The sequence below is a fragment of the Corvus moneduloides genome, chromosome 7 (genome assembly GCF_009650955.1).
Source record: "Corvus moneduloides isolate bCorMon1 chromosome 7, bCorMon1.pri, whole genome shotgun sequence".
In the NCBI taxonomy this organism is placed as follows: domain Eukaryota; kingdom Metazoa; phylum Chordata; class Aves; order Passeriformes; family Corvidae; genus Corvus; species Corvus moneduloides.
This window is the reverse complement of record NC_045482.1, coordinates 25,060,486-25,087,090: the sequence shown is the minus strand read 5'-3', so window position 1 is coordinate 25,087,090 and position 26,605 is coordinate 25,060,486. Positions and strand designations below refer to the sequence as shown.

Below are 26,605 nucleotides of genomic sequence, written 5' to 3'. Positions count from 1 at the left end.
GTCACTGGAACAAGTTGCCTGTTGTGGATGCCCCATCCCCAAAAATGTTCAAAGCCAGGTTGGATGGGGCCTGGAAGGCAAAGAGGTTGAAATGAGATGATCTTTAAAGTCCCTTCCAACTCAAACTGTTCTATGATCATAAAGCAGTGGTCTCTGTGTTTACTTCAGCATGTCTAAACTCACTGTTTCCTGTCCCATCCAGCCTGGGAAGCTATGGAAAGTTGCAGCTGCATCATGCTGAGCTGAGCTGGGGTGCTGCAGAGGACTGTTCTCTTGTCCCTCAGAGACTGCAGAGGACTGTTCTCTTGTGTGCCTCAGGAGTGAGGCAGTGTTTAATGAGAGCAGCTGTCATGATCCAATGCACTGATGCCTCCAATTGACTGACAGGCAGTGGGATTGTTGTATTTTTATGGCCATATTAACTAATCACTGCTGATAATTGTTATTCATCATTGTCTTAGATCTGTAGTATGAAGAAGCTTTAGTTCCTCAATTATTACTGTTTGAGGTGAAATGCAAGAACTGCTTAACAATGTGTAAGTAGGATAAAAATGAAAGGAAAGGCTCTTTGTCCCCATCTCTCTGAAAAAGCAGCACCTTTTGCAAGGTCTCCAAACCACATGTGTGAACTGCACTGGCTTTGGAGATTATCTGGTATCCTCTAGCTCTGTTTGTTGCACAAGAAAGTGGTCTTTTGTGGGGTTCCCTCAAAATCCCATTGTGTGTAGTTGTGCTTAGTCTGTAAAACTTCTGTGCAGACAGAAGACAAAAAGTGAAAAGCACTAATTCCTCCCCTCTGGCTGTGGGCATTTTCTCTGCAGTACAGTGACAACATTTTTTGTGTTTAAATGATTGTGCACTAGGACTCTCCTCTTTTCCCTTCTTCAGAAAGTGGTTCTGGAGTCTAGGATTTCTCACAGTAGAGAGTGCCTTGATCAGCTTCATCTTGTTGGACTTGATGATCTTTGTGGGTCCCTTCCAGCACAGAATATTCTATGGTTCTGTCATGCCATCTTTGCTCTGATGGAATCACGACACATGGTTTGTGTCTGGTTTCTCAGAGTCTTTCCATGATCTGCCCACAGGTGCTCAATTTGCCACCACTTTCTGAGCAACTGCTGCTGATTGTTGTCATTCTTTGATTGGCCAACACAGGAAGCATTGGAAGAGTTTGGCTTCTCACTGCATTTCCAAAATCCCTCTTTGTCAGGACTGGTTACAACAAGTCCAAGGAGAACAGACACTCAAGAGCAAAAATGTAACCCATTCATTACAGCTTGGAGAATCTGGACAAAGGACAAAAAGAGCCAAAACCTCCTTAATTTCCTCAGCAATTCATCTCCTTTACTTAGACTACCCCTTCTGATGTTGAGAAGAAAGAAATGGGGAGAGAGGTGATTAAACAATAAGTTAAAATTACTAGGTCCCAACTCCCAGTGACACAAAAAGATTAATGCATCATGTTGGGGATGCTTCAAACTCCATGCTATGCTCTGCTGCCTCTGTTCTGGGGCTGTTCAAAGTGGAATCTTCTGCCAGTTCAGTCAGTGATGCTGTTAGATTTATTGAGGACTTTGGCAACTAAGTGCTTTCAGACCTGAGAAAGGCTTCATTGTTGTCCATCAGAATTTTAATTAATCAAAGTGGCAGATGGGTAGTATCAGCCTCAAATGCTGGTGTAATTAACTCATTCATTATCATGTCCTCTTGCTCTGTGACGGTTTACAAAGGACATCTTTAATCTAGCTGTCATGATGCTGTCCCCATAGTAGGAGTTAAATGATTTTCATCAGTCTTTACTGTAATTACTCTGTGTCCAGCGTGCCATTAGGCAAAAAAGCTGATTTTTGCCAATAAATATGGAGGCCCTCCTTGGCTTTAGACAGGTGAGTAGAGTTTGGCCTGCAAAAATGAGCAGGGCTGGTGAAATTAGAGATCCCTTTGAAAGTCTCTAGAACACACCTTTTTAGGCCCTCAAAACTGGATGTGCAAATTGCTTCGGGACGGTTTTGCTTGCAGCTGACCACTCCTTGCTGGGGTATAGTGCCAGCTTGGGAGGAATTTCTTGGATCTTTCTGAATATGCCCTGCCAAGGTCATTTGAGATGTCCTCATCTCGAATGGATGCCCAGGAAACGCTCCCAGGCTCATCTTGGTAAGTTGTTAACACAGCTTTTGACATGCTTTTGGCCCAGGCTGTCTGCATGAGGGTACCCAGCAAGGTTCAGGAGTTAACACAGGTCAGGAGCAATAGACGGTTTGGATGTGGCCACCCTTTGGCCTTTTTTGCCCTGAGGAGTAGGAGTTTGGGCTTCGCTGAGTCTGTACCAATTGACATCGACACCAGGAGAAGGTCCTGAGCACACTGGAGTAAGTGTTGCTATAGATATACTTATCATGCATGACATTAAGAGTTTGAAGTAGAACCAGAAGTAAAAGAACAAAGAACTTAAATTCTGTGTATCTGAAATATAACCAGTACTCCTCCTCAATCATCACGTGATGCCTGGGAGGATTTCTGACTGCCTTGTGATGGCATCTGCTTCAGGAACTTTGGAGTGACCTGTACAAATGCCTACTTGCAGCCTGGTATGGCTGAAATGGTATTTCCCAGATTGCCTGAAAGGGATGTGAAAAAGCAGAGACTTTGGCCTACTGAGGAAACCTTTTGTCCGGGATGCTCTTCCTAAGAAGTGGGGGGAAGGTCACAGCTTTATCTTAACTGTGGCCCCTTACATGAGGATGGAGGCAACCTCTCCATGGCACTGTCCATCCCAGCTGTGAAGCCAGTGCTTCTCCCCAGCACTGAGGCATCCTAAATAATGAGATCATTCACCTCTAATGTGGTGTCAAGAAGGCAAAGTAAAGAGTTTGTATCTCTGACTGTTGTGTGAAGACTTTACTGCTGCCTGCATGGTTGCTTTCAAAACATTTGTTAGGAACAAAAAACCCATTACAATTTAGACCAAAAACCTCAGCCAAACCAATACTGTGACTTTATTAAGCAAAAGGTTTGGGCAAAGAACAGCTTGGCTGTTCTTAATTAAGATTGTCTTTCCCTGGCAGATTAATTACCCAGAATTCATTGCAGATTCCTGGCACCATGGATGTTATTGATCCAGTCAGGCTGCTAGTTTGTGCTTGCAGGGATCTGCCTGTGATCCTCCTTCCATGGGAATTTGGAGAGGGAGGGATGGAGGGAGCTGGCTGGTAGTTATTAATAGAATTTGGAGCAGGTTTTTTTCCCGTAGCTGATTAAATCAAAATGCTAGACAGTTGCATAATCTTGTGCATCTCAGTAACAGCAGCAAATACCACCACCACCACAAGGCAGAGAAAAGTGTGGAGACAGATGCCAAAAGCAACAGTGGATTTTTTTTCTGGGGAGGTAAAGTAATGGGATTTTTTACACATGTTCAGAAACAGAGTGCTGAGAGCATACTGTGGGTGTTTCAAATGCCTCCTGGGCTGTAGTTTCAGTGTAACATGATGTGTTCAAATCAAGTCTATGGCAAGGAACAGGGTTGCTGGTACCCTTTGATGTGCACATGCAGGTCAGGGCTGATCCCACCAGTGCCAGTGCTTGTGAGCTCAGCCCATGGCCCACTTGCTGGGGGGGGATGGGAAGTCAGTGACATTTGCTCCTGCCCTGCAGGAGAACAGCATGTCTTGGCTTTCCAGAATGGGAGGCTGAGACAGGCTGCAGGTCAAGTGATGGGAGAGGAGCATTGCTGTTTGGGTAGCTGAGAAAGGCAGTCCAAGGAATGTCTCCTGGGTAGACATCAGTTCCTTGTTGTGTGAGATCATGAGTGATTCCCTTTCGCAGATTTGTTACTTTGGAAAATTTAATGGGCACCAGCAGCTTTGGCTTGTTGAGCCTCTGATCTCCTTCAACCTTGCAAATAGTATTTTAAAGCCTCAACACACCTTCATGTGCCTCTTCTTGTTTGCTTTGGTTGTCAGGCAAATGCCTTAGTTAAACATTTTCAGGCATGATTTCTAATCCAGGGGCTATCCTTTAGCATGAGGCTGTGCTTTCCATCAGGCCAGCTTGTTGGCTGTGGTGGCTTTACTTGCTCCATTTTGCCTGGGTACTCAGCCTCTTTATACCTTTCCTTTTCTGTTTTCTCAAGATTTTTTGCAGGCTTTAAACAAGAAAACATCTGAAAGATGCTTCTGTTGCAAGATGTGCTGTAATGATGAGAGTCACAAATGGTGACAGGCATAGGACTAGCTGCCTTGCTGTTTAGAGAACAACTTTTTGCCAGGCTTCATCTACAGCCTTGAAGAATTTGCTGTTTAAAAATGCTGGGTTTCCCCTGAGAGTTTAGAAATTCAGGCCTGAATTTTCAGGAGATAACAGTAATTTGAGGCCCTAAATTGGCCTAAAAAGCTTTTTTTTTTTTACTTTTAGGAAATGTTGAACAGTATTTTACTTAATGCTTTTCGCAAATTCAGAACATAAGTTGAGAACAGGAGGCAGATTGCAAGCAACAGATGTAATGAGCTGTGGACCCTAAGCACAATTAACTGCAGGGCTGAGAGGTTTGCTAGCTCAGGTCTCACACTGACTGTGGATGGCAGGAGAACCTCACAGCTGCCATAGGTTCCTTCTCCCTTTTTCAGTAAGATAAGTGAAGAAACAACTGCTTTGGGGACCACAGCTTGGGCAGCCTAACTTGTTCCCTCTGATTAATAAAGTCAGGGGAAAGATGACTGATGCAACTGCTGGATACCTGGTACATGCAGAAGAGGGGTGGGTGCTTTTTTCCCAACTTTAGAGATAAGTGTCAATTTAAAATTGAGACAGTGGAGGCCAGTCAAGCATCTCAAATCATACTAGACAACTGTGTAGGCAGTTTGGTGCTGAATACAATTGGGATGAATAATCCCTAGGAGGCACCTATTTTTCTCTGATAATTACTGAGGAAGCTTAGAATTTGACAAGTGGCCTTTAGATGTATAAATTTGGGTGAGCTGTAGCTGTAGATGACTACATTAAATATGTACAAAGGCAGGTGGAAATAGATGGCCTTAAGCATTGCTCAGCTTGCAGAGGTGGTTACTGGAGATTGAGGACAGAGAGAGCTTTGAGGGTCACTCCATGCGCTGTTAACAGAGACAGCTCCAGATCTGGCATCTTTCACCACCAAGAAACCTTATCTGAATGGAAAAGATAAACACATGGATTGTATGTGAAAGTGGCACTCCAGTGAAATGATTTTGCTTCCCTGTACACCAGCTGTAGCTTTGAAAATGATCCATTATGCTCTGACCTGAGACTGCTCTAAGGTTTGATAAGGCTTTAGTGATGCAATAAGGTTCACAGCATTCACAAATTAGAGAAGGCTTGGGCATTAAAAAAAAGTATATAAAATAAGTGAGTTTATGGATGCCTGTTGTTATTTAATATAACATTATTTATTATTAAATAACCAGGGCACTGTTTACATTGAGTAATCAGTGCTTGTTGCCCCAACTAAACCTGAAATGAGAATGAGCGGAATATTTTAATTATTCTCTCTAAGGTGTGCAACTCTGTGACTGCCTCTTGCCTGGATGCATGGGGCTACTTTTGGCTATTTTTGAGGATGTGAGGTCTTGTTTACAAATGTAACTGACCTTGGTAAGAACTCACAACATTTCAGCTGATCTACTGTAACTGCCTGTCAACAGGGCCTTTTCCCCTGCAGATGCAGGTACCTAACTATGTTTCCACTTTGGCTGATGCCAGTTCATGGGGCAGTAAGACAACGCATGCTAGGAGTCATCTCAGGTGGCCTTGCACTGACTGTGTCTGCCTGAGCAGTGCCACCCCCCACAGGCACATCTTTACACACACAGGCATGACTGGACATAAGTATGCCAATTCACACAAGTTGTTTTTGCAAACATGATGCTTTAAAATTAAAGGCTATTAATTAAATGGGAGGCATGATGGGGTTTTGGAGGTTGTATGGTAAAAATAGTAATTTTTACAAATCCTGCAGCAAGACAGGCTCAGTTGACCTCACAGAGCTGATCCACTAACTGCTCTCCTGTGCTTTTGCTTAAGGATTGCAAAACCAGAAAAGTACTGAGTACTGAGGAACTGGGAGTACAAAATGCCCCAAGGGCACAGCCCTGATCTTATGTGCCCACTCAAGCCTGAGGAAAAATCCTGCTGATTTCAGTCAGGTTTATGTCAGCCCCTTAGGTGATCTCATTTAAAATTAATAAACTTGTTGTCTGATAGACTTACATTACAACGGGAATTTTATGACTTAATTGCAGACAGTTGTTTGCCATCTTCTTTAGAGATTGGCATTCTCTGGCCATTGAGTGGACAGCTGTTGTACTGCCTCTAGGAGTGGCCAGTAGCTTCAGGATAGGAGGCACTGACTTGCTGCTTGAAATTCTCAAACCAGATTATTTTTTCTTTAAGATTCAGGTAAATATATTCCCACTGAGATTATACCTAAATTCATTGTAGTATAGGTTCTGAAATCTCCCCCCACTTCTAAACCATAATACTTTCATATTTCCAGGGGTTAAAACATCTTCCTGCCATCACCTTGCCTCAAAGGCTTTTTACTCTCGAGCCTGTGATTTTTGCAATTTTGCTGTGAATTTTGCAGCTTGAGCTCAGATCCCAATGTTTTGGCAACACTCCTGCCTGTGTGTGAGGGAATCCAGGCTGCAATATCACTCGAACCTCCTAGTTTTACAGACTACCTTACATCCCTGTAGTGCAACCCAGTGTTTCAGTATCCCTCTTCTCTTGAAATCCACTGAGCTGGCAAAGACCACAGTGTGTTACAGCTGCGACAATTCAGCAGAGCCGTGGTTGGCTGGTATTGGAAATTACTTTTGGTCTGAGCAGGTGCAGGGCACATGATGGCTTTTAGCAATGTAGCTGTGTGCACTGAATAAAACTAGCCCTTGGAGGCCACCTTGAATTAGGAATAATACATTTTATAAAGAATCATTGGGTTAGAGGTAAGATGATGGGTACAGTAATTTGTGTTTGTCTAGCCTGGGTGATGCAGGTTTTTGTTAATCAGGGGATATGATCGAGTAAGAAGGTTGTTTGTCAGGCTGCAGTCTGTGAAAGAACCAGTTTTGGTACTGGACTCAGAGAAAGGCTGGTTGGAGAGGGCTCCTTGAAGTCCAGTCTGCCTGTGTTTCATGGCTTCTTCCTCATTTCCCTGAGGATCCTCTAGGGCCTGTCTTGTTCTCTTTATTCCAAACCATCAGTGTTACTGCTGCAGTAATTGATGGCTGCCACCAACCTCTTCACTCCACGTATCTTCCTTCCCTCTACCAGTCCTACCCTTCTCCCACTGTCATATTCTTTCTTCTGTTTAGTCCCCCATTTCTGATTAGCACAGCTGTTTCTTTACAGGCACCTCCTTGTCCTGCCTATTTCCTTTTCTCCATTTGTTCCTTTCTCCCTCTCTGTCTCTCTCTGCATTTCAATAGACTTACTGGAATAGACCTGTATTAAAAAAAAAACCCAACAAAAAAAAGTGAGAGAAGAAAAGGACTTATCTGGTTCCAGGGGAAGGATGAGGAACAGACTGCCTAACTCTCCAGAGCAGAATCCTCACATGTGCAAGCATGGGAAAGTTCTGTGATCTTTTGGCACAAGTAGAGTTTTCAGAGCTTCTTGTGACCATCTTCTGGTGAAACACTGTCCCTGCTTTCCTCCTGAGATAGGAGGGCTGTGTGGCTGATGGCACTGGGCTTCTGGGCACATCACCTTGACAAGTGATGCTCTAGGCATTCACCTGGCATCTCAGAAACAAGGGGCAGCCTCAGAAGATGTCCTGGGGTACAGCTTGGCTGCCACGTGCACTCAGGAGCGGAGCTGTGGATCTAGCCTAGCTCCTTACCATCCCCTTCCAACCATGTCATTGGTGATTGCTTCCACTGTCCTCCCTTTCCCTGTGCACACTTGCTCTGAGCATTCCCTGTGTCCTGGTGTTCCCATAGCAATCTGTAGAAGATACAGCCCTGGAGCAGAAGTTGACTCCAGCACCGCTTGGACAGCAGATGTTCTCTGTTGAGGGCAGTTCTGTGCAGTCCCTGGGAAGGACACAGCACATCAGGGTGGGTACTCTGAAAATAGCTGCATGTACTTACCATGCTTGCCTCAAGCTTCTCTCTTGAACATTGAACATAGGGAAGACACTACACAGGAACCTTACAGTGATGTTTGGTACATGATTTTTGCTGTTTAATGCCATAAACAAATGATAAGTCAAAGTGCTAACACATTGTGCAATGCATGCTGAGCCCTGAAATTTTGTTCAAATCTCCTTATGTGAAGTCTTGGCCTCTGATGTGTAAAGAGAAGATGAAAGTTTACTGTGTAAGACCCTGTGTGGATTGTGACCAGAAAGAAAGAGCTTTTATTTGTAGCAAACAAACAAGAAAGAAGGTGAATTTCACAATGTGTTACAATGGAAGAGAGGAAAGGAAAAGATTACCAAGAGTCATGAATTTTATTTTTTTATTATGTATATTTTCATTAGAAAACAATCTTGAACACCCAGGAATAGTTTTCTAATAAACGTAAGCTCATGAAGAGCACTTGGAAGTTTCCGTTCTGGGTTCAGGAGAATGACGGGACAGTAACACAGTCGACATGGTCATTCCTCTTAGTCAACCCCTCCCTTGTGGCTGATTTTTTCTTACATTGCAGCCTTCCCTTCTCCGTGCTTCCTGCCCTGGAGAAAACCACCCCCTCCCTCCCAACCCCACAGACATCTCTGTAGCAGTCTCAAAGAGAGTATTTCTGCATGGACACATCACTGACTCATCTCAACCTTCAGTGAACATAGTGATTCTTGCAGGCCTGAATGAGGACCTCAGCAACAGACCTGGGGGATCCATGCAGAGACACTGCTTCCTCTCCTGGGCAGACCCTGTAGTAGTGAAGGAGGCCTTAGGAGTGATTTCAAAGGGGACTCACATGTAGAAATGCAAAATTTGCCCACTGGGGATGAAGATCCAGGGACGTGTTCTTGCCATCCCTGCTAGCTACCTCCATTCTTGCGCTCAGCCTCTCACGGGCAAAAAGTCCTGAAGGGGTTGATGCATAGCTATGGGCTGGTTGTGCTTCTGGAAAGAGGAAGATTTCCTCCCCAGGCCTGGCCTACATTGCCTACAAAAGGGTTTGTTTATAATGGAGAGCTGATGTATATGAGCTAAAAACACAAGGGAACAAGGCCATTTTTATTTGCTACTGTATAAAGCTGACAAAGATTCTTGCTCTCCTGTCATCAGAGCAAGCTTCATCCAGGTTTACCACCGTCTAAAACACAAGTACTTTGTCCTCACCGTGTTTTTGGCTCAGGTACATCATCCACTGTAGTTACCCTGAGGCTAAGAAACAAAGGATTCCCCATGCCATTATCCCACAGCTTGACAGCAGTGAAGGAGATGCTTGAAAGCAGTTGCTCTTCTGGATCAAGAAGCGAAACTCCATGAAAAAGGCTTCTGCTGGCCACATCAGTCTAGAGGGATGGGAGGAAGGTTTGTGTGCCTATTAGCAAGGAGTAGAAGGGCTGTCCCATCTCAGAGAGATGTTCTACCATTTGGTAGCAATGAATCACCCCTTTCCAAAGGAAAGAGAAGGTTATGGAGCAGTGAGTGAAAGGGGAGGGGAAATATAATCTTTTAAGAGCACAGGTACTAAGATCAGCTGGTCAGAGAACATTGATTTTTGTCTCTCTAGCTGGAAAATAAGATCAGGTGGGTTAGTTAGAAGTCTGTTCATCCTTATAGGAAAAAGAACCTCTGTAAAGTGTAGTAGAAAAACTCCCAGAGAAGTGTGACAGGCTGGATTTTAAAGAAAAGCTGTCCTGTGATGAAGGCCAAAGAGCAGAGTAGCTCTCTGACCAACTTGAGCTGTGAAAGGGTGAGACAGGTCACTTGCAGGGCCATGATGGGCATGTGCCATTTTTGTGATTATTAATATCATAACCTATATCAGCTGATCAAAGTTGCCCAACAGTGACTTGCTAACAACAGGTGGTGATCCTGCCACAGAGGAGTGCAGCTGGAGGCAAACAGCCTGATGCCAGCTATCCCATCCAGAAGGGAGTTCTGGTGCTCTGGAGAAGGCTACACTCTAGGAAGTCTCCTTGAGCAGACTCAGTCACTGAGACTTTCTTTGAGCAATCAGGGAACTGAATGTGATGTCCTAATTCTGTTTGGCAAAGCACATCTTGATGCATAACATAACATATAAAGGAGCATCTTCCCTTAGTACCTCTTCTCTACTGTTACTTACTTCTTTAAGACTTGGGTATCAGAACCCTCCTTTTTTTCTTTTTTTTCTTCCTTTTCAAAATAAGAAATATGGGAAAAATACTGACAATGTGGCTTGGAAAAGAATTTCTGTCTGGGTTCTTGTCCCATTCAGAAATCCATCTCTTTTCAAACAGTTGTGATGGCAGGTGTTTGTGCTTTTGCATCATTGTGCTTGTTTGAGTATGGCTCAGGTAAGTTTGAGGGGTCTTTAGTCTGTTTCCTGCTGCTGGAGCTGAGTGTCTGCTTTCCACATACTTCTGTCTTAATTAAATGCTACACAATAATGAGTGTGAACCAAAGATAGCCCGAAAGTAGCATAAAAGCATTTCCCTCTTCTGTCTTCTCTTTGCATGAAGTAAAACCCTAAGTCGCATTTTCCACACAGCAACTCCCTAGCTCCTGTCAAGACTTATTAAAAAATCAAGTATTCTTTCAGGTTTATTTAGGTTTTTTTCTCTTCTTTATGTTTTCAGGATAACATTTGTAAATATATATGTATATGTTTACATATATTTTATCTTGCAATTCCATTTCCGGAAGAAAAAACATCATTCTTTCATCAAAGGAGAAATTCACCCACTGACCTGCAGGTAATTTGAATAATGAACTAAGATAGTGTTAGATGTTTGTGTGAACAGCACAGAACCATCACATTCTGCTCTCCTTGCATCCAACATGATAGATGTGAGATCAAAGACTACCTGCAGTAACTGCTGCATGTCAGACTTGCAATATTGAGGGAAATATTCCTAGAGCCACTGGTCCATTGCTGCCAAATGGAGGAAACCAATTGGTGTTTTCACCATATTTCCTTCAATATGTAAGAAATGGTGAAGGTCAATGCAACAGGCTCCTACACTTGCTTGTCCCCTCAGGATTCGAATGTCATTGTTTATCAGTGGAATGAATTTGCCTGTCTGGAAACATGAAGGATGTAGAAGACTTAAAAACTAGTCTGGGAGGAATTCTCTGTCTGCTCAGGAGATCTTCAGGGCCAGAGTCGAGGGATGGCAGAGGGGATGAGGCATCTGTTGCCTCAAGAATGAGAAGGAGCAGTCACAGGGGAGGTGACAGTGGAGGCGAGATCAGGATACTCAGCCAGTAGTCACTAAGGCAATTGCACTGCTGACCGTTCTCCTCCAAGTGCTTGACCAACATAAAAGAGTTAAAAGGAAGGAATAGGTCTTCTGACCATGCATTCTCACAAGGAGATGCACAGGAATCCTGGTGGATGAACCACAGGTTGGAGGTACTAATGGTGCAGCCTCATCCTACACTGAAGAGCAGTAGTGGTTTGCTAAGTCAAAACAATCTTTTTCTCTCAAGGAAAGCAAAGAGAGGATGCTTGAATGACTGACCACCACTTGTGGACAGAGGATGGTCTTCAAAACTGGAAAGCCTTCAGAACTGTCCTCCAGCTACAGCCATTGGCTCTGGTGTTTTACTGCTGCCAGATCAAGGGCTTTGAGAAGGGCCAGGGACCTGGCAGGCATGAGTAGTATTTTCCTGTCTCCCTGAGTGAAAACAGGACAGCCGACACTTCTCTTGACTCAAATCTAAGGCTGCTGAGTTCCTCTTTCCTTGGGTTGACCATTTCATCATAGTAAGGTAAAACAAGGACCTCTTCATCATCTTGCTTGGGAAACCACAACAGGGAACACACCCAATTTGGTTGAAAAACAGCCCATAATTTCTTACATTTTAAATTGGAAATCAAGTGTTATCTGGGTTTATGGGTTTTGCCAGCATTAGTGGTTTGTTTGTAGCAACCAATTAACAGCAGGCACTGAGATTGGCAAAGTAAATATATATCAAAGACTGAGAGTTATAGAGTTTGGCTTATTGATAAAGACTCTTAATAGTCCCTGTGTTCTCTGATGACCCTTGGGTTAGAGCATGTGCTTGACCCCTTGCAGGCACAGAGGAAGAGGGTTTGAACTTGGCAGTGAGTATTTACCAAGAAACGGGATGGCAAGAATGGAAGAGCTGTGGAAGCTGGAGGCCAGCACTGATGTTTTGGTAGGCAAGAATAGCATTGGCAACTGACACAGAGCAAAACACCTCTGAAGAGCATAACCAGAAAAGCATTACCAGAAAGACCTGTCAAAGCTGACAGAAAATCAGGGAACTGGCAGAAATCACAAGATTGAGCAGGACCATACACACACGATTTCTGATGATGGCTGAACACAGTCCTCCACACTGACCACCCCCAAACAATGCTGGAGGACCACAAAGCCCAAGAACTGAGGGGTCTCCACAGTGATAGGACCCAGAATTTTCTCCACTGGGAGAAACAGCTGCCAAACTCTGCAAGCTTTGTTTGTCAGTGGAAGGTGATCTGACAGCTTTGTAACACAGTACAGAGAACGTCTCTTCAGGGACCTAGCAGACATGACCAGAAGAAAGACATGGGGAAGAAGAGATGCCTCTGTAGCATGGCTCTGCCCCATCTCTTCTATCTGCTAGAATCACCAATACAGAACTTATTTTTCATGTCTCGGGAGCGTACTGTCTCCATTTGCACCTTTGAAAGTCCTGCATAGTAGCACAAAGGGGACGGCACAAGGAGATTGTGGGAGATGAGAGAACTGTGCTATGGAAGGAAGAGATCCTCGTCAGTATTTCTGCCATCAAAACGTTGGGGAGGAAAGAAAAAGGGAATTCAAAACCCCAACCCCCACACTAAATTTGCACTTGTTCTCTCAGGCTGGCAGCCTAGAAGTTCGTAAACTCAGAAGTACCTTGTTCTGGAATAAACTGCTCTGAAAACAGTTTCCAATGGCTTCCCCGAGTTTGCTTTGCTGGTGGCAGCCCTTTGGCTCCATGCTGGCACATGTATGAAGCTCTTTGAACAAGTTTTGACCTTCCTTTAGCCCCTCTGCCCATCAAGCCAGCTAATGACATGCTTCGTATTGCACAGAACACATACAATTGACAAGTTCATAGTGTTGTTTAAATATTAAACAGTCTAGACAGGCTTTTGAGTCTTACGCCGCTGTGAAAAGGCTCAGACCATGCCCATCTCTGAAACTGGGCTGCGGGATCATTTGCACAGTAAGACAGACAATAAGACTTGTATACATTGCCATGCAACAGAATAGACCCCAAACCGCCAGCCCTAAGTGGAAAGTTTATTTCTAAGCACAATATATGGAAAAAACAAACCAACAAACCCCACAGATATAGAAAACGTTGTAGCAAATCCCTGGTCAAGTAGGACTTCATGTCTGTCACTACCCTGCACCTCACAGCCGCTTAAAATGTCATGCAATGGAGGAGAGGGCACTCGGACGACAGCCTCCGCTTCAGATCAAGGAGGGTCTCCAAGCAGGAGAAGGCCGATGGAACTCCCGCTGTGATTCAGACTGTAACCAGCAAAAGGGCAGCGCTGCTCACCCCCACCACACACTTCGTGGCTACCGGTGGTAGACTTAGCACTTCAACAGGCTTTACCAACGTGGATTCTCACAACACCCCTGTGAGGTAGGTACGTATTGTTATTCCCCCTTTGCGTGGAGGCGGGACTGAGCCAAACAGCCCAAGGCTACAGAGTCAGTGGCAGAGCTGGAGTGAGAGTATGCAGAGTCCTGTGTGCTCAGAGTACACCACTCTTCCACAGCAAGTTGTGCTTCTGACCTCATAAAATTTTATCTGTTAGCCAAATTAAAGGAATTTGACTTCTCCATTTTAAATGAGTGGAGGGCAGGGAGGGAAACGACATCATGGGTGACAGCTGTCCCTTCATCTGTGTATGCTTCCCCCTCCCCAAAAACACTATTATTACTCATCTCTTGGAATGAGGACAGCTTCCAGAACAGGCATAGGGGTGAGAGGCTGCTGTGATTGCTCGCTTTGGCCAGGTTTCTCTCCACTGAAGCAGTTCTTCCAGAGATCACTCATTGTAACACCTTCCTTCTGGGGGTAGCTACTTTCAGAGATGACTGGAACTGCCCCTTCCCTCTCCCTCTGCCCACCACCATCTCTTTTCTCCCCTCTGCCAAAAGCACTCTTTGGTAGATAGTAAATCTGGTCAGATAAAGGTACAGTGGCCTCAGAAACCATGCTGTTTCACACTGGTCCTCAGCAAGTTGACTTTCTTGGACGGTGTTTCACCTCCCACATTCTCTGCCAGAGAAGTACCTGTTCTGTTGCATTCTGATATTTAAAGGGACACTGTCAAGTAATCGAGGTGAAAAACATGACCTTGCCTTAAGCTGCTAACCTGCATCTTAAACGTTGCAGAATGGCTGCCATGTTCAAACACAGAGGCTGAAGTCTGACACCTTCTCCGGTCCAGAAACACCTGACCTGTGACAGCCTGGCTGCCATAGCAGCTGGTAGCCCACATTTTCCCTGTCTCCACAGAAGCTGTGAGAAGTGCTGGTATGATGATGGAGGGCAGCTGCATTCAGCCATTGTGCAACGTTGCTTGGCACTGCTGCTAAATGGATGCAGTTTGGCTGAAGTCCTTATCTTGATTTTGGGGGGAGCTGGGTTCAGGCTTGATCACTATGGGGTCATTGTTTTGGGATAGCTGAGCTTTTGCTCCTCAATTAGCTAACCTCCATATTTTTAGGGTTCCTGCTCTTATGCTTCCTTTGTGGCAGCTGCAAAATAACTCAACCCCGCAGAGTTGGGACATACCCTCCATAGAATGAGGACAGTCAGCAGGAAATCAGAAATATGGATTTCCTTCTGTCGCAGAAGAAAGGTGGGGAGGAGAAGGACAGGGATGGTGAAAGGAATGGGGTGAGTGGAGAGAACCATACGTGCCCAAATGGAAAAGGACAAAATCGGTAGGGAAAGAAATTTTATTTTCAAGCTTGTAAGAGAATATTACAAACAATGGAGAGTAAAAAAAGCCCAAACCCTAAAAACTATTTAAAAAGTACTTGACAGTGTCCCTTTAATATCCACAAATGATTCAGCCATTGTGCATTGAAAGAGAATGTTCCTGAAGAGCAACCGATACCTTCGAGGATATATCCCAGAGAAGGAGGCTTATTAGAAGTGCTACACAGTCAGTCAGCAACTGTGCTCCCTCTTCAGACTAACTCTCTTTTGGATGATTGAATGGAATAGACTCTGTAATAAACTAACAGACTGGATGTGAAAGGATCAGCCTACAAGACTGAGTGAGACTGTTGCAAATTGAGCAGCAGGGATACAGACACCAAAACAAAAAAGTACATCTCTAAATGCATGAGTGTCTGAATCAGCAAGGGAGCAGAAACCCACCAAAGATGGGTCAGCTTCTTGTGATTGGAGTAGAATGGAAGGAAATTAACCTGGAATGTCTGCATGGAAAATGATGTGTGTGGGTGGCAAGGTTTAGATGCTGGATTTGGGGTTACGAAGGCATGAATCACACCAGTACTTGTGCTTGAAACACCTGCGGAACGTTTGTACAAAATTTGCCAAAAATGCCTATACGTCGAATAAAGGTCATGGAGCGCCCTCCCCCCTCCCAGTTCTACCCTCACAAACCCCTTGTCAGGAACATTATGAAAAAAACAGGCTTTTTGGTGAAATTTGGGTATGCCTGGATTTTGTTAAGATTTTCTTAGTGAGATGATTCAATCTCTCTTCTGTAAATCAATACTGAAAAATCCCCAGCCATTTCACTTCAGATACCCCATGGTAAATTAAACAAGGCTCCAGTGACTCATGAAACAAAACAACTCATAGCCCTGGTTAATCGGAGTCTGGAAAATAAAACCACTCCAAATATTTCGTTCCCTTCCACGTTTTCATAAATCTCACACTACGTGTGTGTTTGTGTGCGCGTGCGTGTGTGTACGGGGGGTGTGCACAGAGCGTTACCTATTCCAGGTAATAGGATTTGTAAGACATGCTAAACTGTCTGTTCCTCTGCTTCCCCAGAACTCTGCCTACTCAGTTTGTAGTCTGTATTGCACTTGTTTTGTTGGTTTTTTTGTGATTTGTGTTGTTATTTTTTTTCTTTTTTTTTTTTCTTTTTTTTTTTAAACAGGCTGGAAAACATTAACCTCTTTAGCATGAGTGTGCAGCTCTCCCTCCACCTGCTTTTTTTCCTCAGCTGGCCAGGTGCCGCCTCTTATATCTTGTGCAGTTACTGAAAAAAGAAAAGGAGAGAAGAAAAAAAAAAGAAAAAAGAAAAGGAAAGAGAAAGAAAAAGGCACACCATGCTCCTCTGCTTTATGAGTTCTTTGTCTCCTCCGCTTCGTGTTAAGGCCTCCTGAATTCCTCGGCTCAGACCGTCGTGACTCTCATGACGAGCTCTCTGTTACTACTAGACTGACTCCTCTGTTCGTGAGGCCTCAGGTGGCTGAGTATATGCAGGATGGTATAAGCACAGTGGTGGTCAGAGAGGGTGCCTGTGGCATGGCCGGCAGCCCGTGCCCCGCTGTCGGCTGGAGCGGAGTTAGTGGCTGTACCACCAGCAGAGGACGAGTGGGTGGTTTGGGAGGAGGGGCGCTGATTTGTCCTGGTCCCTGTTTTTTGCTCCTCCATGTCCTTTGTTTTGTCATAGTTCAGCACTTTCCACTGCTGATTGACCGCCTGCCACCGTTTAAAAATCCGGTAAACCGAGGGCCCTTCGTGTATTATTAGACCTGGAGGGAAGGGGGGAAGAAATAAACATAAAACACAAACAAAACTTTAGAAAGAACCATAAACCTACCCCAGCATCTTCCCCCAGTTAACTGGTTAAGCTCAGCTCTCCTTCAGCCAGTGCTTTTTCAATGATAAATCCTGTATTTTAATTACTTACAGGCAGAGCACTGGTGCTCCTCCTTTGCTGGATCCCCTTTTCCCTGAATTAAAGGGATTACAGTTTTATCTCAGCCATCGATAAATGGATCGTAAATGGAGCACAGTGAATTATGCTCTTACAGCAAAAGAGTATCTGTTTACCAACAAATGCCCAAGGTTTATCTCTCACTGGGCTAATTTTGCATGCTGCATAGGCATGATTCACTGAGCCCAGACGTGTGTTTGGAGGGGGTGTAACTGGAGCTGACGTGGCAGTGACGGCTGCTGCACCAGTGCCGAGTGTGTGCACAGCCCATATCTCTCCCCACACATACAGCAGCAGAGCAGACACACACGTGGAGGCCAGAGGCAGCAACTGAGTGGAAAAAAAGTCTGTCTATACCCTGAAGTAGTTTGTTACCCAAGGCAAAGTTTTGCTCACCTGCAGAGCAGGTACCTCATCAAACGTCATTGCCTCCTTTCAAGGGGGAGCTCAGCACGCTTGACAGAAAGGGCAGAGGAGTTCCCAGTGTGTGCAGAGTGTGCAGGCAGTGCCTGTGTCCTGCTGCCCACCCAAATGCACAGAGCTGATGTCTGGGGATGGCTCTGGGCTGTAGGACACCGCACTGCTAATGGTCTCTGTGTTCATAAGAGAAGGAGCAGCTCAGGCCCTTCAGTAACCCAGCAGTTACCTTGTCTCCCAGCTATCTCCATCATCCTCCCCACCCTTGCAAGAGAACTAAGGAATTGAATAATTTTAGTTGCTTGGATGATGACAGTACTTGAGTATTAAGCTCTGCTATTATTATTGGAGTTGCCAGACTGTGGCTAGACTCTTCGGAAGCACTAGTGGCTGCAACACAGGTCTTCTTCTCCACTGGCTGGAGGAAGCTGCAACATCTGTAGACTGGCTTAGCTGGCACACTGTAATATAACTCACAAGCTTTGCTAGAGAATGGGATTTATGTGCAATGAGGGGGCTCTGAGTGTCCTTGCTTTGCAGCCATCTGTCTCTTACGAAAGTGCCTTTGTGTCCCACAGAACTGAAGCCAGACCAGAAGGTAGGACTGGGTGAGCTAGTGCAGGGATGGCTTCATTGTCCTTCATGATGATGGTTTCACCATTCTGGGTCTGGATCATTATCAAAAACATTTCTAAGAAGAGTAGCTCTCTTGCCTTCCTGTTGCAAACATAAAAATACAAGAACAAAAGACTCACAAGAATCAAAACTGTGCCTAAACAAAGGGGCTGACTTGACCAACGACGTGTAGAGAGATGATGGGCACCACAGAATAAAGTGGTTTACAGCTATTTCTGATTAATCAAATGCTACAGCTTCACCCATCACCTACCTTTTCCAGATAGTTCTAGTTTCTGATGGCAGATGATTACTGGAATAAACCTGTGCTTCATCAGACCCCACAATATCTGAAGGTTATCTTACCCTTAGGGCTGATCTCCCCATCATTCACTGATGGGATGCAGCCACTTGGTTTCTTAGGGTCAGCATCTGATGCTAAAGTGTTTAAATCACTGCTTCACTACAGACTGAGTTTCCAGCCTCCCTGGTTTAAGGCATAACTAGGAGCCCTGCTGACCTGATCACAGATGAGCTTCGGGGGGACTCTCACATTCACTGAAATGGGGTGCTGAGCCTGCTCACTGGCTGTAGAAGTAACTCCACTGGATAGCTTGTATGCAGATCTGACTATTTTGGGATAGGGAATGATGTAGGGCACTACAGTATGAGAGAGCTCTACTCTGTATCCTACAGGCCACTGAGATTGCACAGCTGTAACCCTGCAGTGCTGCTGGCTTTTCATAACCAAACCCTGCGATGTCATAACAGAAAAATATGGGGTTTCCTCCCTGCTTTGAAACACGGTTGAGAATTCTGACGTGGTCTGATCAAAGCATCAACCATAAAAAGCAGGACTTAGAGAAAGCCTGTATGCAGATCCAGCCACAGAGACAGAGCTTTGAAGCAGGCCTGAAGTGGATCAGCCCATGACAAGGGACATTAGACATATATTTAAATGAGCTGTCTGATCTGTAATGAATGAAATTCCACTCTGATAATGACAGAGCCAGTGTTTCTCAGAGACCACTTTAAGCCTGGGATAAAAGAGCTGAAATCAAATGTTTTCTCTTTGGCTGTAGAACATTCTCCATAGAATCAAATCCATTCTACAAAGTATTAAACACCGAGCCAGGATTGTAAATCTATTCTTAATTACCTTATCACAAATATTTAACACGCAGCCTGATTCAAGAGGGCTGTTTATAAAATTCTTGTTTGTTTGCCTTCTAATTATAAATGTTTATGATCTTATGCAATTAACTGTGTGATGCTGATGGATGGGTTGCTGAGTCAACTGAGCAGCTGTTTTCTTAGATAGTTTTGGTTTCCAAATATTTATAAAAGTACAAAATAACTTGTTTTCATCTGTATTTACTGGGCTCTAAATTACTTATCGATTTCCCAGTGTCAAGTTCAGGAAGCTGTAAAATTAAGAAGGAACCAAGTGGAGGGGTGGGCATGGAAGCGGAAGTAACAGTGATTCATTTACAAGAGGAAGTGCCAAGAGCAAGCAAGAGTCTATCAGTTAATATCAAGCTTCAGGATGCTTAATGCTCTCATCAAAACAAATTTAGTCTGCCTCAGATAAATTAGATTTGAATTCCTACACTCAGCTCCGTGCATCCCCTAACAAAAACACCCCTCCCTCAAGAATCATTCTTGTCGACAGAGGTGAAGTTTTCAATTTAAAGGCCAGAATTCGGTGGGAAATCCTTCAGGAAGGACTGTATTCAACTCAAGGTGTCCATTTAGAAGCTATTATTCCATAAGCCAAATCCTCTGAGTGTGTAAGATTGCATGTTGGTGTGAACTTCTCTCTTTGTACAGTTCTAAACAGAGAAATGTCTGTATCACAGCTTCAGATGAATACTGGGAGTGTCCTGGTCCTTTTCCAATCCTCTCCATTTTATCTCGCCCTCTTCTGCTTCAAAAAATCTGTTCTCAGTGGATCCTCTGTGAAAACCATCCTCTTCAGAAGGAAAATTTCTGTGAGTTGTACACAAAACTTGCTAGTCCAGATTGTTGCCTTGTTCATGAAATCCCTAGTTTGTGGTGTTGGTGAAATGAAACTCCCATGGAATGTGGGCACTGATGATGTGCTGCTCTCATTCCCATTTTCTCATGTAGAGATCTGGCTGGACCAGCACTGGATGAAATTCCTTGATTTGAAAATCTCTAAAAGCTGCAATCTCTTGGGATTAGACGAGACAGAGGTGAATTGGGTCAGTGGGGTTGTAAGAAAACTGATCAAGAGAAAGGTCCTCAGCTCAAGGGCCAGAAGGGCTGTTGGAAGAACACTGGCAGATGTAACAAGGGAATTGGGTTCATGTCTCTGGATGGGGAAGCAGGGATCAGCTGCTGTACCACCATCCCGTGAGATTAACCCAGGGGGTTGTGAGCCTCCAATTTAAAGTAACTTTGGAGCAGCAGTTTCCCAGAAATGACATGCAGTGAACTCCTGAACATGGTCAGCCTATGCTGCCAAGTGATATTTCCCCCAGAACTTTCAGCCTCAAATTAACCTTCCTCTTATTCCAACACTTGCCATGCACTCTCTTGAAAGAAACGGGTAAATTCTTGGGGCAGGATCTGTTTCACCTGTTTGCCAGTAAAGAAAACCACCAAAACAGGGCTTCTGCTGACAGTGGCTGGCACCTCACCCCTGCACAGACACTCATCTACAGGAGGAAAAATGACAGTCCATTCCAGCCAGTTACCTTCTCAAAAAGCCCCTGTCCTGTCACCTCTTGTTTCCACCTTCAGCAGAACATCACTTTGCCTTTTTGTTTTCCTTTTCAAATGCAATTTCATCTCAGCCAGACAGCTGCCATGCTTCAGCCTGTTTCTGTTGCTTTCATTATTGGGTGTCAGGGGAAGATTATGGCAGCTGTGATCAAAGCTTAATGTTTGCTTCCGCAGCAGTGGTGACTCAGGCCAAGGTAAACCAAGCTTTCTGGGAGATAATACTTTCATTGCCAGGCTTTCTCTCCATTGGCATCATTGCATACACAAACCCTTCCCTCCCTTTCTGTGAATTCCTTTATCTTTTGTGACAATCTCAAATTTCTCCACTTTTGTTTCTGAAGCTCCACCAGCTCAGCCCTCATTTATCTTTCTGCCTTAATCTTATCCTATTTGCTCCATCCTTGCTCACCTTTTATCTTGACCTAAGAGCAGGAAAGTGGCTGATGATAAACCAGGAAAAGAGAGCCAGAAGGATCTGTTCCAGGAAATACAGGAACAGGGGTACCTAGTATCTGGCACCCCTCACCATTGTGCCCAGGTCAGTTCCAGCTGAGTATGACAAGTTCTTTGAACACCCTGGCATACTTAGATGTTCCTGTGGCTGACACTCAAGGCTGCAGAGCTGTGCTCTTCAGGAAGGGAGGAAGAGGGTGAACTGAGGAGCAGGGAGAGGTAGTTTTGTAATCGAAAACAACATCATGGCATCAATGGGACTCTGCACTAGGGCTGATTTGCAGGAGAGTTGTGAGCCCCGGAGCTGACCAGGCTAGGAATGAGGTAATGTCCTTCTTCTCCTCAATCCTGTTCATCATCTCCAGAACCTCTTCATTTCATCCCCCTTTTTCTGCAAGTGAGCTCCCCAGCAGGGTGCAGTCCCCAGACCAGAGAGGCGCAGAATCAGCACTGTAACATCTCACCTGCCTTTTGATTCCCTGATGAAATAAACTGATATGTCACAGAATTGCTGTCTTCAGCAGTGTGACTGCCTGGTCTAGCTTGTGTTTGGGATTCTGATTTCTCATCCTAAGGGTAATACTTTGCACTTCTCTTATTCAATTACATCTTGTTGATTCCTCCAATTTGCCAAGATAATTTCAAATTTGAAATGCTGATCTGATCCTCCTAAGTGCTTGCAGCCTTTCCAAGCTTAGTGTCATCTGTGAATTTTGTAACAGCACATCCTATTTAATTATCTAAGTCATTAATAAAAATATTGAAGAGAGCAGAGTCCAAAAGACTCTCTGCTTGAAATGTGTTTCCAGTTTACAGCACACCACTCACAACTACTGAGAAAGCAGTTTCTCCATTGGCTGTACACCTGCATTAGAGTTATTTAATCTAGAGCATGCTTCTCTGGTAGGAGAATCCAAAGGCAAAGCACCAAGAGCATTGTCCAAGTCACAGCACAACAAACTAACAGCTTCCTTCTTAGCCACTAGTACAGTTACCCTTCCAAATTACACCTGGTTATACTCCTGTGCTCACCAATTGGTTAGCTAAAAAATATTCAATATCCTTCTATGAATCAGTTAAATTGATTTGCCCTTGATCCTAGTGCCTACCTTCATTATCTGTGAGAGACTATATCTAAAGCTAAGTACTCTGCTTGCATTTCCCCAGCTTCCTGGCACCTCCTGCATCCTCCTCAAGTTCCTGATGACGAAATGCTCATGGGTCAGCCACTGTTTCTGCAGCTTCCTCTGAAGTTCATTAGGACATGCTGACAAGGACAGAGCTAACTCATTTGAATATTTTTGAGGCTGTTCTTTCCAGATTCTGCCCTGGGCTCCTTTCTCCTCATTAAAATTATTTTAGTTAAGTTTTGAGGACTGAAACAAAAGCAACATTTAACTATTTGGCCCTTTGTGTATCAAATACTATTTGAGCTCTTAGACTTGCCTTGTTCTTTTTCACATATGCTTATGCACCCATTTCTTTCTGCCTTTTGAATCTCTGGATGGTCATCTTGGGCTTCAACTCTGACAGGTCCCCATGCATGTGGGATTTCTAGAGGCTTTTCATTAGTTGAAGGTTATTCTTTTTTCCTTTTGTGTGATTGCAGCTTCTGATTTTGGGTGCTCAAAGAGTTCCTGATGCAGCCTCAGTGCTCTCTTCCCACGCTTCTGAGCTTTCCCCTGCACAGGCACAGTTCGCTGTTGTGCCTTTAGTATCATCCCTTTTGGCAGCTGTGAGCTGTTCACAGCTCTTTTATCCTTCAGATTCTCTTCCCAAGAGACACTCGCTGCTCTGCTCCCCTGGGGCTGTTGCTGCTGCTTTTCTGCAGTCCATTATCCTCATATCTTACTTTTCTTCAGCTCAGGAATGCTTTCAATAAACAGTCACTTCCCATAAAAACTACTGATACATTCAGACTTTCAGGGAGTCTTTGCTTTCTGGGGAAATCGAATAGGAAGTATAGATTCCTTCACAATTGTCATCTCCACCCTCCAAAATATAATTTTTGTCCCCAGAATGTTTCAAGAGCTGAATAGTCTATTCTGCATACAAGAGTAGTTCATAATGGTTAACCTGGAACATCTGGTGCTGTCTTTTAGACATTTCTGGAAGCTGCAAGACACCAGACAAGCGATATTTGTCTAGTCCACAAGACATCTAGCAAAGGTCTGCTATGAATAATGCTGGAACTGTACTAGGAGGGTGTGCAAACTTAGCAATTGCCAGCATTGAATGAGATAAAGTATAAATTGAAAATGTATTCATAATGATTAGAGCTCGAGTGAATGCTTAACATACGGAAAAATAATTAGCTGATTATAATCAGGCATTTTCTTATCAATCATTCTGAATGCACATTTTTTTTAATGTCTAAATAACTGATTGTGTATGAATCTGAACTGTGTTTTGGCTCAGCAGAACTGGGATGTCTGGATGGACATCTGCATGGCTGGACTCTGCTGAGTGCAGTTGATCACTGGATGACATGGCCATCATGGAACCCATGGATCTGGGGAAGACAGAACAGTCCTTCTGCTAAGTGCATTCACTGTAGCGAGGCTTCACTGCCACACAGCTTTCCCAGCAGTGGGATGCCATGCTTGGATCTCCTAGGCCACAGGGCCACGACTGCAGCAAAACTGAAACTGAGCCCCTCAGAGATTGAGACCTCCATGGCCAGGGAAGAGCTCCCACCAGTGTGCACAGAGAAGCTGTTCCCAGACTTGAGGAAGTATTTTATGGAGGTTTGGACCCTTCCATTTTGGATCATTACAGCACAAACAGGCTGGCCCATAACCTTCAACTGCTGACTAACCAGAAAACCTTGTGTTTATTACAGCTCGTCTCCCCTCGCTGAAAGGCAGCTGTGCCTCAAAGCTTCCTCAGCCCCTGGTGAGCCAGGACCCCCCGCAAGTGCAGCGAGAGCCCTTCTCCTTCCCTGCTTCCTCCACTCCATCTGGCAGAGCCACGGCAGCAGCAGGTCCTGCCTGGGTAGGTGATTACGCTGTGTCCCAAGCTCTCTGCAGCCATTAACACCCACCCCCAGAGGCAGCAAGAGCTCTGCCAGGTGGGAGATGGATCCAGCGTGCTGGCACCTCAGAGAGTCCCCACAGCTGCTGCTCCACCAGGTGAGTGATCCTGGCGCAGAGTGTGGGGGCCAGGGAGAATAGGCAGCACTTTTATTATTGCTGGGAGTGCCTGGTGTGGAGCTGGCAGCATCCCTCCCCCAGGCAGCAGTGTGATTTTGCAGGATGCAGCCAAGCTACAGGGCAAGAAATAATTTCCAGGTTGTGACACTGCAGCATCTCACAAGTTCATGTAACACAAGTATGCAGCAGTGATTCCTGTGTGCACAGGATGCCATGGGCTCCTCGTGGAAGTGGGAGCAGTCCACCCCACAGACATGGCATTTGTAGCTGTGGGAGGAGGAAGGCTTTATCCAGCAGGATGAATTGAGTTGACTCATGGGAGCTGGGGGCAGGGTGTTGTAGGAGCATTTGGGGAGCTTTTATGTCTGCAAAGTAATGCATCTTCTCTCTGAGGTGCTGCCCCCATCCCAGGGCAGCCCTGCTCAGCCAAGTCCCCCACAACAGACAGGCTGGACCCTGTAGGGCTGAGCTGGTAAGACCCAAAATGAGGAAATGCTGGCAAAATTAAAGAGCTGACAAGAGGTGTCCAATGGAAATGAAGTTTCATTTCATTCAGTATTCCCACGTGGTTTGTTTGCAAGGGGAAAATAACATCAGGTGTCCTGTGGAAATGTGACAGAGGAGCTGGACTCACCCCTGAAGTTGCACACAGCAACACCATGGCCCTGGAGATGCCACAGTACTTCCAGCTGTAAACATACAAGCTACCAACCACCACAACTTCCTCCTCCTGCACTGCCCAGACCAGTACTTTTTTACCCCTTGCCTCAAAACAGTGATAAAAACCACCCTAAACCAAAATAAGTAATAACAGTGAAAACAAGTAAAATGAAACCCAAAGAAATCCTTGCTCAGGCAATAGAGAAAATATAAACTGAAGTACTCCTATAAACTCAGCTGGCTGTGGACAGCTACAGCAAAATGGATGTTGTGCCCTAAAGGACTCTTGTACTCCTGTGGTATTTAATTCACAGTGCACGATAAAGCAGAGGATTAAAGGGCAGTCTGTAGTTATGCAGGCAGCAATAAATTAGTCTCTTCTTGAAAAAAGCAACTAAATAAATAGAGATGGGAGCTCTACCAATAGAACAACCCCTTGCTTCTGAATCATGCCGCTCCAGCACTATTTCCCACTTGTGAGTCTACCCATAACTGTGCCAGGACAGGAGGGATAGAGCTTGGAGGCAGTACTCACACACCCTCTTGCTCTCTTAAATTTTCCCCTCCTTGCTTTGTAGCTAGGACTGGGTAGATCCTCTTGGAACCATTTTTCTCCTAATTTAAGATGGATATAACAGCAACACCCCACATCATGAAAAGGCTTTGTTCAAGACGTGAAAGACACTCATTGTGTGCATGACAGATACTGCAAGGTCTTTAAAAGAAGGGAGTAAATTATTATTTCAAGCTAGGTTGAACAGAGCACTGGCCAAATTCACTGGTCTCACCAGTGAATCACTAGGTGATAAAATCACTAGGTGATTTTATGGGTCTTTTCTACCTTCAGATTTCCAGACATTTCCTGCAGAAGTCCATGGATTTGAACACTCATGGTGAGAAGAGAAAAAGCATGTGGCTTCCACTTCATTATGTTTGCACAATGGAAATCATTCCTCCAGGTCTGGGTCCTGAACCTTCCTATGCCATAGCTAATGTTACCAAAGCACTGCCTGTGCAATCATGATAATCCTCAGCCAATCCAGGGACACTCCTTTAGGAGAGCTGGACAACACCACTGTGCTGTGCAGGGCTTGGGACTCTGCCTTCACACTTGCTTGGAGTGAGACCTGAAAAAGTCGCACTGTTCTCCAGAATGGAGGAACACACGTTTATTTGCAGACAGGTGAAAATGTTTCATTTGGAACGGAATTTTTTTAAATGTTGTATTCCAAATTCTGACACTGAATTTGAAATACTCAGCATGAGCAGTCATCTCTAAATGTTAAATCAGAATGCTTTGTTCAAGAATGATCAAAACATGACATTTGCTTTTTGAAGGTAGAACTAGTGCCTCCCTCTCTGCTTTTATTAGCAAATGAAATTCTGTAAGGAAAAATGAGAATAGTTTCACAATTTTTTCATTTTCTAGGAGATGCAGGTCCTGTCTGAGCCGAATTCCTCCAGACTACTCCAGTCACCTA

The 26,605-nt window shown here is 44.6% G+C and overlaps 1 protein-coding gene across 2 annotated transcripts in view; it reads right to left on the bottom strand.

Moving 5' to 3' along the window:
- Window positions 1-8,479: 8,479 nt before the first annotated feature.
- MARCHF4 (membrane associated ring-CH-type finger 4) overlaps window positions 8,480-26,605 on the bottom strand; it is a 105,701-nt gene continuing 87,575 nt past the window's right edge. For both annotated transcript variants that reach the window (XM_032114758.1, XM_032114759.1), the window contains exon 4: window positions 8,480-16,894. In XM_032114758.1, the coding sequence (XP_031970649.1) occupies window positions 16,533-16,894 (362 nt within the window). In that variant the 3' untranslated portion in view covers window positions 8,480-16,532. The remainder of the gene's footprint in view (window positions 16,895-26,605) is intronic.